Source organism: Magallana gigas, chromosome 10 (genome assembly GCF_963853765.1).
Source record: "Magallana gigas chromosome 10, xbMagGiga1.1, whole genome shotgun sequence".
Classification (NCBI taxonomy): domain Eukaryota; kingdom Metazoa; phylum Mollusca; class Bivalvia; order Ostreida; family Ostreidae; genus Magallana; species Magallana gigas.
In genome coordinates this window covers 14,054,266-14,068,065 of record NC_088862.1, presented here as the reverse complement: position 1 = coordinate 14,068,065, position 13,800 = coordinate 14,054,266, and the positions used below count along the sequence as shown (strand labels likewise).

General features: G+C 35.1%; 2 protein-coding genes across 6 annotated transcripts in view; one reads left to right on the top strand and one right to left on the bottom strand.

Moving 5' to 3' along the window:
• Nucleotides 1-6,111, bottom strand: part of LOC105345532 (integrin alpha-8) — a 41,409-nt gene extending 35,298 nt beyond the window's left edge. For 3 of the 5 annotated variants that reach the window (XM_034454759.2, XM_034454757.2, XM_034454758.2), the window contains exon 1: nt 5,617-6,110. In XM_034454759.2, coding sequence (XP_034310650.2) covers nt 5,617-5,870 — 254 coding nt within the window. In that variant the 5' untranslated portion in view covers nt 5,871-6,110. Of the gene's footprint in view, nt 1-3,402; nt 3,764-5,616 lie in introns of those variants that run through there. The other 2 variants (XM_034454756.2, XM_034454762.2) reach the window with 2 other exon arrangements.
• A 1,427-nt stretch (nt 6,112-7,538) lies between these two features.
• LOC105345533 (uncharacterized) lies at nt 7,539-13,593 on the top strand. The gene is made up of 3 exons (XM_011453715.4): nt 7,539-7,875; nt 10,384-10,530; nt 12,695-13,593. Exons 1-3 carry the CDS (start codon nt 7,812-7,814, stop codon nt 12,868-12,870), a joined length of 387 nt encoding a protein of 128 aa, XP_011452017.3. The 5' UTR covers nt 7,539-7,811; the 3' UTR covers nt 12,871-13,593.
• Nucleotides 13,594-13,800: the final 207 nt, after the last annotated feature.

Here is a 13,800-nt window from a genome sequence, read left to right as displayed (position 1 = left end):
GGATGACCACAACTAGATTTAATCCAGAGATCCTTCGATTAAAAAATCAATGCTTTACCAAATGAGCTGGAGGTCAAAACATTCATAAATTCTAAAGCTAACAGGATTGTGGCAATACTATAATCTATCTCATTCCTCCCCCCCTCCCCCCCCCCCTTTTCTTTGAGACTTCTATCCCTTAATAACCTCACACAAGAGAATCTTCAAACTACTCTGTGTGGGTTACTTTGTTGGTCGCAATGTTAACCAATTAGGGAGATGACCACAACTAGGCTGAGACTCAAGACCCTTTGGTTTAGAAATTCCCCCAAGGATTTTAACAGTGGTAAGGGATTCTCCACAGGATCTTTTTTGTGAACCAATGCCTCACAGACTGAGCTACAGAGGTTTTTACCCACTATATAGCTAGAGCTAGTAGGAACCTGGCATTACATATTCTAAGCCTACAAATTATCTATCACAAATGTAATGCAACAGCCAATAACTTTATAGTTACACTGTTTTACACCACAAATTGATTATCTTTTCACTTAATTGCAAAAGACAAATTGTAAACTCCAATAACATTACATTGTAACACAACTTAAGATAACTTTGTAAGATGTAATGCAATCTTACAGTAGATACAATGTAACTCTTATTACAGCTAGAGTAACTTGGTCTTAATTATCTCATGCAACAACAGTTGCTCTTATTACATCATGTGCAAAATACCCTTCAATAATGGCAATGTAACATGAAAATAACTTTTCCTAATGTATAGTGTAAAGTAAAACAGACAATAACTCTTGTTACACAACTTACATTATGTACATTACATTGGGGGGGGGGGGGGGGGGGCTTTAACCCTTTTTACAGATTTTTTGTAAACAGTCCTGTTTTTATTGCATTTTATCACGTTATTCAAAGATCCTTATATGAGGGGTAAAAAAATAACCTTACAAATGAAACATATCCCATCTCTGTTGGGTACCAAAAAGTCTAATATTTTGGGATCATCAAAATGCGGGGCATGTCTTTAAAATGACAAGTGTCACCTTTATCTGATATAGATACTGTGTCCATGTAAATTTAAATTTTTTTTTTTTTTAAATTACGTCTTCTCTGGCAACCCTATCTGATATAGATACTGTGTCCATGTAAATTTAAATTTTTTTTTTTTTAAATTACGTCTTCTCTGGCAACCCTAGGGTCATTCTCCCTTTTATAACTGGCCTTTATAGTATCAAATGACAAACAGCTTTTAATTTCCAACAATTCAAACTACCGCTTAATCTAATTCTTATTTAAAAAAAAAACATTTGCAGTAACTATATGACTTCTCGCATCATGCAGTTAGGGATAAAGCTTAAAATATTCTGACCCACTTCTTCCAAAACAGACTTAATCTCACCCAAATCCAATTTCCTCTGTTACTATCACCACAGTCAAAAGACCCAATCCCCATCTTTATAAAAAAGACACAAACCAACCCCATCCCCTTTCTCCTTCAATTGTCAAGACACAGAGGGGGAGGGGGAAGGGGGAGGGGTAATGGGTTCTTGAAATTTGACTGGTCCCTATCTTAACAACAATTGATACAGGTCTTACTTGAGGTTCACAAAAACTGCAATGCACTGCTAACTTTAACAGCTTGCAGATTCTTCTTAAAATGTCAGCAGTAATCTATTTGTGCCGTCTTCATGGTAGCAGCACTAGTTAGTGGGTCATTGTTCTGCTTACCAGGTATATTATCTTTACTTACAAGTAAAGTACAGCAGTTATTGTGCCCCCCCCCCCTAAAAAAAAACACCCCAAAAACATCTAGCATGCCCTCAATGTTGAAAGTATCCATCTATTTAAATGGGTGATGTCGAATCAAGAGCTCTGCTTTTAAAAATCGTTATTGAACTTAAAACTATACACGTAAATGGTAATACAGGGTTTTTTTCTCTGATTTTACATTATGGCAGGTAAATCAATGTTTTAAAGTCTACATGCATTCCACATCATTCTGCCCTTCCATATTATCTAAAAATTTTGAACTATACTATACATATCAAAACAAATCATGCTGATATCAGCCTTTCTTTTAGGCATTCATAATAATTTCCCCACCATGCTACAGAGAAGGTTTTGATCGTAAAGCTTTATTACGGTATTTATCTGCTGAATAAAGTGACGAGAACTATAACTGGCCTCATTTAAACCATAAAAATAGGTTATGTAATCTTTAAAATACCTAAAAACTATTTATAAAATGTTGCAAGTATATGATTATACAATAATGATTCATCAGTGTATGATGCACATAATGTTACCAAAGCCACAGAGTTTTCAATTCATCTAGTGCAACAGACAGAAGTGTTAAATCTTGAATCAGACTAGTACACAGTGGTACATACTGCACATTATTTACCGGTACATGTACGGAATAATCAGCATAGCTTTAATATAAGAGGGCACAAAGTTTTGTTTATGGTTAAACAAAAATGTCACATGGCTTTCCTATATTTAAATCTTTTGAGGTGCCCTGCGAAACCAAAACATTTTAACCACAAAACATCCCAATTATCCACAAAACATCCCAATTATCCACAAAACATTCCAATTATTTGCAGTTTGGACATAAGGTCAATTCTTACACTAACTACCACACAGTTTCATTGACTATATACCCTTACCCTTGAATTTTGCTTAATACCAATATATATATATATATATATTCTTGAATGCATTTATAAATAATTTATTATAAAACTTAAATCATCTGCCATTTTCCCCTTGTATGTATATGTACTACTTGGTATATAATATTTCTGACTACACGACCACGCAGTTTCATTGACTATATACCCTTACCCTTGAATTTTGCTAAATACCAATATATATATTCTTGAATGCATTTATAAATAATTATTATAAAACTTAAATCATCTGCCATTTTCCCTTTGTGTATACCGGTATATGTATTACTTGGTATATAATATTTCTGACTACACGAGAAAGTCCAGAGATATTTTAGCTCATTTCCTCTTCCCTTATGGCCGACTCGTCTGGCTTTATTACATATATTTATATAACTGACCAATCCATCAATAGCTATCATTTTACAGATGTTTAACTGATTAACCCTGTATTTAACCTTACATACTGTTATCATTAATGCTGTTATTCTGGCTAGGAATAGCTTCAATAGCACAGGGGTATTAATGTAATGAGTTTTCACAGGGGCCCCATTTTGGAATAGTACAGTAGTCACTTGTTCACCATCTGCAATAGTCCGACAACTACATGTATTTTAAAGTAATGAAGGAGTTGGGGTTCAAATAAATAATCCAATCTTTAAACTGAAATTATTTTTATAGTTACAACTTAGTCTAACAACCATTTTAGTTTGTACAAAAAATTTGCTAGGCCTACCGTATTCTTTTGACGTTCTCTACAGGACTGGTAGAAAATTGTGTCAAAGCTCTCTCTCTCTCTCTCTCTCTCTCTCTCTCTCTCTCTCTCTCTCTCTGAGACATGTATACAGGGGTCTAAGACATAACTTTTTAGTCAATGTACTGAATAGATCTATTGACTTGCGTCAATGGACCGAATTTGCTTCATTAGTCGATCAATTTCTCTGACGGACGAGCTGGGTCCCCCATTCATCAGTTGAGAGGACTATAGTACTTGGACGTTCTCAAGTGACACGCATCAGGGTTCGTTCTGGTTTGTTATCAGCTAATTATTGACTAACAACACGTGCACGTCCATGAACAGGTCGGTAAACACTCGGTCCGTTACGAGTGTGCGGTTTCGGACATCATCCATCAAAACTAGACATAAAATACCGATGTTACGAATGATTGCCGCATTAATCAAAACACGGAAAGCAGTGCCGTTCAGAATATTGGCATGTTCGTCGTCATAAATCATCGGGATGTGTAAGGAGAAGCGACCAGTGTCCGCGAAAAGTCCTACGATCGGAAATTACACTATAAACTGATAAATGTAGACTGAGCCAAAGAACAAATCATTTTGGCCCAAGGTCTATTTTCCCTAACGCTATCTATAGGCGCTTTTTTCGGGGAGGGGGGGGGGGGTGTATCAAACATCAAACGTTGCGATTTTATGTTACAACTGCAGATGCGAATATTTGAGGTGACAGCTATTGCTGTTCCTACCTAAATCGACATTTTAGGAATGTTGTTAATTTGTATCGTTTGTTATTTGTGCTATTTGCTTCCAGATGTCGTTACCCTCACAGTGGTCGATCACAGTATTTGCACATGGAAAATAAAAAAGAGAGAAAATCAAAATCAGATTTAATTAATATAAGATTGGTCCTGCTATCTGACTTTAATAATCATAAAAATTCTTGTTTCGTCGTTATAACAATTATCAGCCCCGGGTGCTAAAAATGTCATGCTTCACGCGCGACATCTAACGATGCGCGTGAAAGCCTGTGAAATTTTTTTTATGGGTGCATATTTAACTTCAGGGGGTCAAGAGAGAGATGCATAAGCCACTCTGGTCGTATATTCTCTCAGCGGGTCGTTTCCTATCTTTTGATATTACCGGGGAAATCCGTTTCTTCACCCCCTCGCACATGGACCACCGTAATTCCTCCAGTGATAAGGATTCCCCTGAGGCGCGTCCGTATACACGTGCAGCCCCCTGCTATTCGGACAGAGTTTCCGCTCGTGTGTATATATACATATAATTATGATCTATCGGATCTTGCTTCGGGGGATGTTTAATTTTCTTATTTATTTCCTTGGTGTTTAGATGTTTTCATATATATATATATATATAAAGGGATCGAGGATGGACAGTAAATATACATGTACGTGATGAATTCTCGCTAAGCATCAATCAAAGACACACCCAGCCACGCAAGGCCCACGGACCCAGCCTAGAAGGTTTTATAACAATGACTTGACTCTTTATGTTAGTCATGCATTTACACACCAAACCCTAACTATACTCTAAAACAGAAACCCAAACCAAATTGAAATCGTTCATAATTAAGCAGCAAAAGTCCTTGGTTTTCAAGAGCGTGCGAGCTAGGGTTTCAGAATGGGCCTCTCCATCCAAAGAGCCCATGCCTGTCTAAAAACAGGATTTTCTACAGAGAGGAAGTAGCACTAATGACCTTGTTAACCCCCTCTTGTCAGAACCCAGAGGATGCTAGGGGTGAATGCCTCTCTATGATCTGATTGAACAGCAGCCTGCAGTCATCTTCCCGTTACGTGGTGGGGTGTTATCTTTGGGGATGAGGTAAATGCATCTGATTTAGCCAAGAATAGAATTTCCCCACAAAGAAACCATACACACCAACAACACATTCAAAAGATAGATGGCAACAGAGAACCAAGAGTTTCTATTACACTGACATCTCTATTGAACCGTAACAGGCATTTTTTTCGGGGGGGGGGGGTGTCAACCCCATTTCCCCTCCATTTACACTAGCTATCTATACACACACAACACAGTCAAAGAGATGAACGGCAACAGAGAACCAAGATTTTCAATTACACTGACACTTCTATTGGACGGTAACGAATTTTTGTTGTGGGGGGGGGGCGATATGGAAAGGGGGGGATATTCCATTGCCCCCTTCCCCTCACCTGTTGACTTAAATCTTACCAAGAGTTGCCCTGGTCGATATGCTGAGCTACGGAATATCCAAACATATCTCCCCTGTTTCCCCTCTGCGTTAAGGGAGTCTTTATATCCAAATTAAAAGCAGACACTGGCTGATGACGAAAGCACAGAAAAATAAAACAGATAGCCAGAGTCACCGTGATGGGGTTAATCCTTAATCCCAACATCCTCCTTTCTCTGAAACACCCCGAACATTTTGAAAGAATCCGAGAATCCATCACTGGTGAAGAATCCATCGTTCCTGGCACAATGAAACGTTTTTTCTTCTAAAAATTAGAATTAAACACAAGAAGTTATAGAGAGAGGGAGATCAAAATTTTTTAGCATCGGTCCGTCTGTTGGTATTTATAAATACATCATTCCTTGTTTTCTTCAATGACGGCGTATAAACCTTTTCTCCTCAAGATACATGTAAGTGTGAACGATTCCACTGCATCGATGGGGGTGGTCAAGTCCGCGCGCACTGGCAGGTATAGGGTAAGTCTATTGCGATGCGCGGGCCATATATAGATAGCGCCCTTGAGTCATCTTCCTCTGTGCGATTCATCTTTTTTTTACAAGCATACCTGCGGGATAGTACTACCTAGCGGGGGTTTTATGGTGAAATTGTGTCAACATTATTAAAAAGCGTCCAAATTGACTTGATGGTCTTAGTACATGCATGCAGTTGCACCCCTCTTTGAAGGTATAAGTTAAACGAAAGAAAAAAGATATCTTGCGTTCGCAACCGGAAACGGAGATCAAATGTCAGAAGTTCTTAATCATTAACAGTTTAAAAACTTCTTAAAAAACTGGGTTAAATGAAGCTCGTGCATTTAGAATTGAATGTTGAAATTTTATACAGGTATATATATGTACAATATATCTTAATTATTTGATAATTGGTGTACTATATAACATAACTGGAAATTATGAAAGATTATTATAGCTTGAAATAGATTCAATTGCTCATATGCACATGCAGAAATTAATTTGGCAATTATTAATTAATTAATTATTAAATTTTGAGAACATTATCTAATACCAAAACGCGTATACATGTATATTATTTGTTAATCATTTTTTTATTTGATGGAGGCCTGGATTTAAAATGCCTCTTATTCTCTTTTAAAAAAACTAAAACAAAAAAGTCAACATTTTCTCAGTTGTATGTACATGTATAACGTTATATACTATTAAATATCAGTTCTTGAACTAAGTTAACATATTTATGTTTAATCTCCGTTATAGAAGGAAACTAAAAAAATCATTACTTTTATTTCTATCTTCTTAATTAATCATGCATATAACAGACTTAAAAAACAGGGTTTTTTTTAAATTGTATAACATTTCGTGTAAGAAATCTGTTAGTGAAAAGTAATTATGTACTGACAAAAAACAGAAATTTAGATTTAGGAAATATAAAAAAAAAATACGAATGCAATGTATATAGTTCTTTTAGTTCAAATACGAATGCAATGTTTATAGTTTTTTAGTTCATCTACACTGTATATCTATTTACTCTCTCTCTCTCTCTCTCTCTCTCTCTCTCTCTCTCTCTCTCTCTCGCTCTCTCTCTCTCTCTCGCTAGCTCTCTTCACTCTCTTTATACGCATTGAAGAGTTACAGTTCTTACTGTGCAGTTATGAGCTCAACTGCGTTTATCAGCTGACGCTATATTAAACTCCCGTAAAACAAATCTGTGTAACAGTAATAGTGATGTAATCGTGGGTGCGATTAAAATAACATATACCCATGGAATTAAATCCGATTTTAATATACTTCTATATGTGTCCCAAGCAGCGCAGTGTAAATCATTAAACCCGCGATAATCTCCAACGTTCGATCGTCACCCGCTTTAAATGCAAATCTCAATCCGGCGAGATTGATTTTTCTTTTTTTTATTTTCATAACCAAAGTATTTATTGATACACGTAACCAAGAGCGCAGCACCCAATCAAAGTGCAGTTTTTACCCGGTTGAAAACCCATGTCTATATACAATAGGAGAAAACATGCACCAGTGAATGCCATTGAAATGGTTTTTTAAAAAGCCTGTTTTTATTCTCTATAAACCGATCAAGTGTGTATTTGAAAAAAATTCACCTGAATGTCGGAGCAATAAAAGGACTTAAGGGGACGCCATTCTTTTTCTCTTTTTTATAGATTTTTCTTTTCTTTTATATATACGAGCTGAAGATGGGCTGTAAAGCTCAATCTGTGATTTTGGTGACCATTTTGATTCTCGGATGTGTTTCTAACGGTAAGTTATACTATATAGGAAAAAATGTAGATTTTATGTCTGTGCTTGTTTTTAATTTGTATCAATCATGCATGTTATCTATGTAATTGCCTGAATGGCCCTGATCTATCTATCTATCTATCTATCTATCTATCTATCTATCTATCTATCTATCTATCTATCTATCTATCTATCTATCTATCTATCTATCTATCTATCTATCTATCTATCTATCTATCTATCTATCTATCCAGCTGTTCGTCTGTCTGCCTTTTTTTAGCAGTTCGGTATACGACCCCACCACTCTCGAAATGTGTGTCCCACCATGGGGAATTAATTTCAATATACTGGATATTGGGGTCATTCGTTCGTAATGAAAACACATTGTGAATGGTATAGTTTGGAGAGTTTATCTATCCTTAATTAAAGATCGAGTATTTCATCATATAAAATTTTCTGTCGATGATTGATACGGCATAGAATCCTCACCCCTTTACTGGGAAAAGAATCTACGTACTAGTATACAACTTTATTATACATCCGACCCTTCCAATGTTCTGCAATCAATGGACCTGACGAAGTACGAACTAATGGGGGTGGGGGTGGAGGGTTATAAGATAATGGGCCTTTGATTTGACGATCAGTGTAGATTACTTTCCTATCAGTTAACAAATAAGGATACGATGTAGGAACTATGTTTTGAGTATTGTTTCTACTTATAAACATTATTGTTGTAATATATATATAGTCATGAGAGAGAGAGAGAGAGAGAGAGAGAGAGAGAGAGAGAGAGAGAGAGAGAGAGAGAGAGAGAGAGAGAGAGGTGTTCTTTTTTCCTCTACCAACCTCGCCATTGTTGCCCACTTCATGTTTATTTCATCGGTTTTCAAAGATTTCAAAGATGAAACTTTACTAATGAATCAATATTATCGATCGGTCATCCACATTCAGTCATGCTCTATTGCATTCATCAGCAAGAGTCATGCACTTTTTTTTAAAATTTGACCCTTGTTAAATACAATTCAACTCACGTGCAAGCAATGACCTGCACGCGCGGTATGCATTCTTTCAAAATCCTGTAATTTAAAGTCTAAAAGAGTCGCTGAACATTATCTCTTGTGTTTGTATATTCAGAGATTTTATGTTTGTATTAGGTAACTGAAATTTCAATTTACACCACCTAAAATCAGATACACTCTAAATGGTGGCATGAAATATGATCGATATATTGAACCACATGTACCTGTATGCTGTGCTTCGCTTAATTTATCATCAACCATAGCTATGTTACTGTCTTTTTGGTATCGATTTTATTACTGCCTTATCTTTGCCAGCAATTTTTCAAACATTAAATAAAAAACTGCCTTTCATACCTTTATTGATTATCTCATTTATATCTAGAAATGAAATTGATAATTTTTAGGTAACAGCTCAACTTGATCAGCCATGCTATTGAACTTGTGGTTATTAATAATTTTTATGCATGCTGAAAGATTTAAACAATACGAGCTGTAATTTTTGAAAATTTAATTTTGATGCAAAAATGAACTATATTAAATGATAATTCTGATTGTAATTTTTTTTTGATAAAAATTATGAAAACAAAAAGAAATGATTAAGCGTAAACCTTTATGAAAAAGAATTTTACGTATTTTGTGTTTTAATTAGGTCATCCGTTTTTCTAGTTTTCACCACGAAGAGAATTTTGACCAAAAGTTTATTATTTAACTTTTAAAAATGCGTAAATTATTGAAAAATATTAGGATTGTCTATTAAACACATTTGTTGAACTAATATCTGTATGCTTGAATCAATTCTTGATAATCACAATTTTAAATGCGGAACTTTGCTGAAGCCGAAATTATACAGGAATGAAAAAACCTCTGTCTTTCTAGAACAACCGCCACCCCCCCCCCCCAAAAAAAAAACCAAAAACCACACACACACAAATAAAACATCGCAGGCAGCCCCCCCCCCCCCCCCCCACACACACACTTTTTTTAAACAAAATTTTACACACATAAAATGGAATTTTGAGCAAACAACTGTCCCCTACCTTTTTTTGGACAGTATTAAAATTGTAGGTAAACTTAACAGATAGATCAACATTTTCAAAAATCGTAACATGGGAAGCAACCTATAACACTTTGATTGTTAAGATTTTGCGTAGATCAATGCCTCCCCTTTCCTTTCCCACTTTAAAAACGATGCCTTAAAATTTGATTTTGTGTATAGTAACGATTATTTATATACTCGTATTTATATATTTACCGATTTTGTTATTGACTATTGGGTGTGTTATATCTGATCACCCCCTAATATTCAAAGAAAGATTCCTTATTACTTACATTTATATTTTAATAATTATGATATTTATATTAGATGTATATATATTTTCAGTAATGTTATGATTATTAAACAAGATATTGCATGTTGAAATGTATTGGATTATACATTACAAAATTAATTTGTAGCGTTATCACAAAGACACAATGTAAACATTTTTTTTCTACATGTATCTGTTTGCAGTTCTCGCCATTGACTGCTGGGTGTGTAATTCTGACGATGACCCAACAAACTGTGGGGAGAGTATCAACGAATTAGGGCTTCAGGACGCCAAGCGGACGGCGTCCAACTGCGCGGCGTGTGGCAAATCCTTCAAAAGTCTGGGAACAGGTAAACCCCGATCTCTCATTTGTTAATTACACCTACACATGTATTATATGTATAGATATTTTATGTAATCTTGAGCAATTTGTGTTGTTAACTCCATCTTAAAAAAAAGAAGACGTAAAATGTAGATTTATACCAGCATCGTAGCAACGGGGCTAGGAGGGGGTGGGGGTGGGGAAGGGGGGTTAAATCCCAACCCCCCATTTTTTTGTTAACCGGATATTATTACTTATTAGGTTTGTTACTGACTGTGTACAGAAATTTAAAAACCTAAAGTATGGACTTTACCGATCCCACAAATTTCTTTACACAGTCAGTAACATACCTAATAAGTGTTTTGTTTTGTCGAGGACCTAAAGTTTGATATGTAAACAAACAGAAGATAATACATAATATTAAAATTCATAGCTTAATTCTCTAATTTTTAAAGCGCTAAGCATAGCTCAGCGCTTTATTGTCGTTAGACTTCTATTTCCGGTGCAAGGAATAACTGCCCTCTATGAGCAGAAATATACATCATTTAAACTGGTAAGAGGTATAGGGAACCAGTTATCTGGGTGACGGAAATGGCCGAGTAGATACGATTGGTTTGCGGGGCTTACGTACATCAGCACGGGATGCTACGCAGTGATGAAAAAATATAGTGCGTATTCAGAAGCTAAAATATAGAAAAATATAATCGATTCTTTGCAAGAAAATGTCAAAAACTGTGATGAATTACTGTTCAAAAGGTATAATTCGTGATTTTAACATATCTTTTTTCAGGCAAGTATCCATATACAAGTCGTGTTCAGCTTTAATTCACATCATTTGCAGAAAGTAACATATATTTAAAGAAATCTGGCCTTCGATACTTTAAATTGATATTTATTAAACATAAACCAAAATTTCAATAAGGCTCATTTCCGCCTACGCTTGCACACAGTAAATTTTCTTAGAACCAAGCTAGGTTAGCGCTTTTCAGTACTTTCAGTACTTTGATTTACCTTTCTCGTCAGTCGTCGGTGCAAACCTGGATGCAATATTGTAGGATCATAATATTACGTCACGGGCAAAGGGGGGTCAATCTATATATTTTTGGGGCTTAAAAATCAAAGGTATGGTTAAACATTTGTGTAAAAAATCAGCTTAAATAACGTTACGTCCGCCATGTTGCCGTATAAATTTTGACGCTCGCCGTGTTAAGAAATTTATAAGACAATCACGTGACGCTATTCATCCAATGACGTCGAGACATTCCAGTCCGAGGCAAAACAATATTTCATATATTTACATAGGCCTATAGGAAATAATGATTTTTTGACGCATACTGCCCTCTTCACTATTATTAATGAAGGACTTTTTAAATTTAAATTGGAAAATAATGATATGGAAAGTCGCCAACCTCCGTACATGCTGACGAGGATCTGTATGTGTTTACTATTATCGCTTTGGTTTTGAAAAAAAACATTTCTACATTATTATTTAATGATCGCGAAGACGTCGGGATAGAATCTTAAGAAGAGACCAACTCAATTTAATGCATGTATGAGTTGTCGTTCATGCTTTGTGTGATTATGTTGCAACAATTAGAACTTGAGTTCTCCCGCTTTAGATATACCATCTAAATTATTTACTCATTTATTTCTTCATTCATTCATTCCTTTCATTACTTGTCCTTTTTTTACATTTACTCATTCATTCGTTGTTTAAATTTTTTTTCACTTTTCATTCTCCATTTATTCATCATTTGATTTTGTGATTTGTTTAAGAAATTTAAAAATTATTTCATTCCTTTATTATAACTGTTTTCATTCATTCATTCGTTTTTATAATTTTTTTTTTTTTAAATTTCCATTCAACATTCACTCACCCATTCATTCATTCACTCATTCATTCATTCATTCAGTTTTCTTATATGTTTCAGCTAGCGTTTCTACTCGTTCATTTATTCACTCCTTCGCTCATTAAATGTATAATCATTTATTGTTTCAGTATCTATATTATTATCAATCATCATTCCATGTACTTATCATGTTTCATTTATTCATTCAGTCCTTCACTCACTCATTAAATACATGTATGCAATTATTTATTGTTTCGGCATCATCTGTATTATTATTATTATTTATATATTTTATTATTATTCATTATTATACATATTGTTATTATTTATTCACTGTTTCAGTGTTCACATACGTGGAACGTTCGTGCCTGGCCGCCTCGTCTGACACCTGTGACAATAAGATAGGGTACGGATCCTGCTCATGCTCCACCACTTACTGCAACAGTCAGGCGCGGATCTCGGTTTTCACACCCCTTCTCCTGCTAACAGCGCTCGTTGTCTGGGCTCAGCGCTCCTAAGCGAAAAAAATGGCGACGTGGACCACAAAACAGTATTACGTTTAAAAGAAAAAAAAATCTCATGTCGAATAAGTCAGTGTGATGTGCGTTCAAAAGCAGAGACGGATTTAAAAAAAAAATATTTTGAAGGCGACTTTTTTATTGTGTGATGTTACTTCTATATTTATGCAGTGAAGTTGCAGGATACAATGTATAATACGCTTTTGAATGCTGAACAAGTGCTTGTTGTTGTTTTTATTTGATATTTGTTTTAATCTTATTTTTCAATGTATATATACATGTACATACTTCTTCCGACCATTAGCTCGACTGTACTGTGTCATATTATACTTTCTACAGACCAGGAAATCACAACGCAATCAATGTTCTAAACGACCCTTCCATTTCTGTGCTATATCATAATGTGCTTTTTTGTGTATCATTTGTTTATTGTATATCACGTGTAAATATCATGTGTGTATGTATACTTACATGTATATTATGTTAATTTCGTCGTTTAAGATCTGTTTTGTATGTTTTTGAACACTAATAACCGGAATAACTGTTATAATTTTTTTGTTGTTGTGTTAACTGTTCCAAATATTATATGAAAAATGACTTCTTATTGTATAATATTATACAAAAGAGATCGAACAATCTGTTTATTGATCTAAAATCATCTGTTTAACAAGTGATCTTTGAATTATCAAGAGGGTGGGAAAAATTAAACGGTTATAAACTGTATGAAGACGTGTTAGTTTGCATTTATAGACATTAAGAGTCGTCAGTTTCAATGATACCTACCCTATAAAGTCTGGAGAGAGAGAGAGAGAGAGAGAGAGAGAGAGAGAGAGAGAGAGAGAGAGAGAGAGAGAGAGAGAGACTTGTAGAGAAAGAGAAAATTATTTCTGTATCATTTCCTCTATTGACTTCTCGTTACTGAGAGGTATA

Bases quoted from the DNA above. Each gene is read 5' to 3' on its own strand.
- LOC105345533 (XM_011453715.4), top strand. From the start codon at position 7,812: ATGGGCTGTAAAGCTCAATCTGTGATTTTGGTGACCATTTTGATTCTC. The intron at 7,876-10,383 runs GTAAGTTATACT...ATCTGTTTGCAG, and splicing joins TCTCGGATGTGTTTCTAACG to TTCTCGCCATTGACTGCTGG. The intron at 10,531-12,694 runs GTAAACCCCGAT...TCACTGTTTCAG, and splicing joins CTTCAAAAGTCTGGGAACAG to TGTTCACATACGTGGAACGT.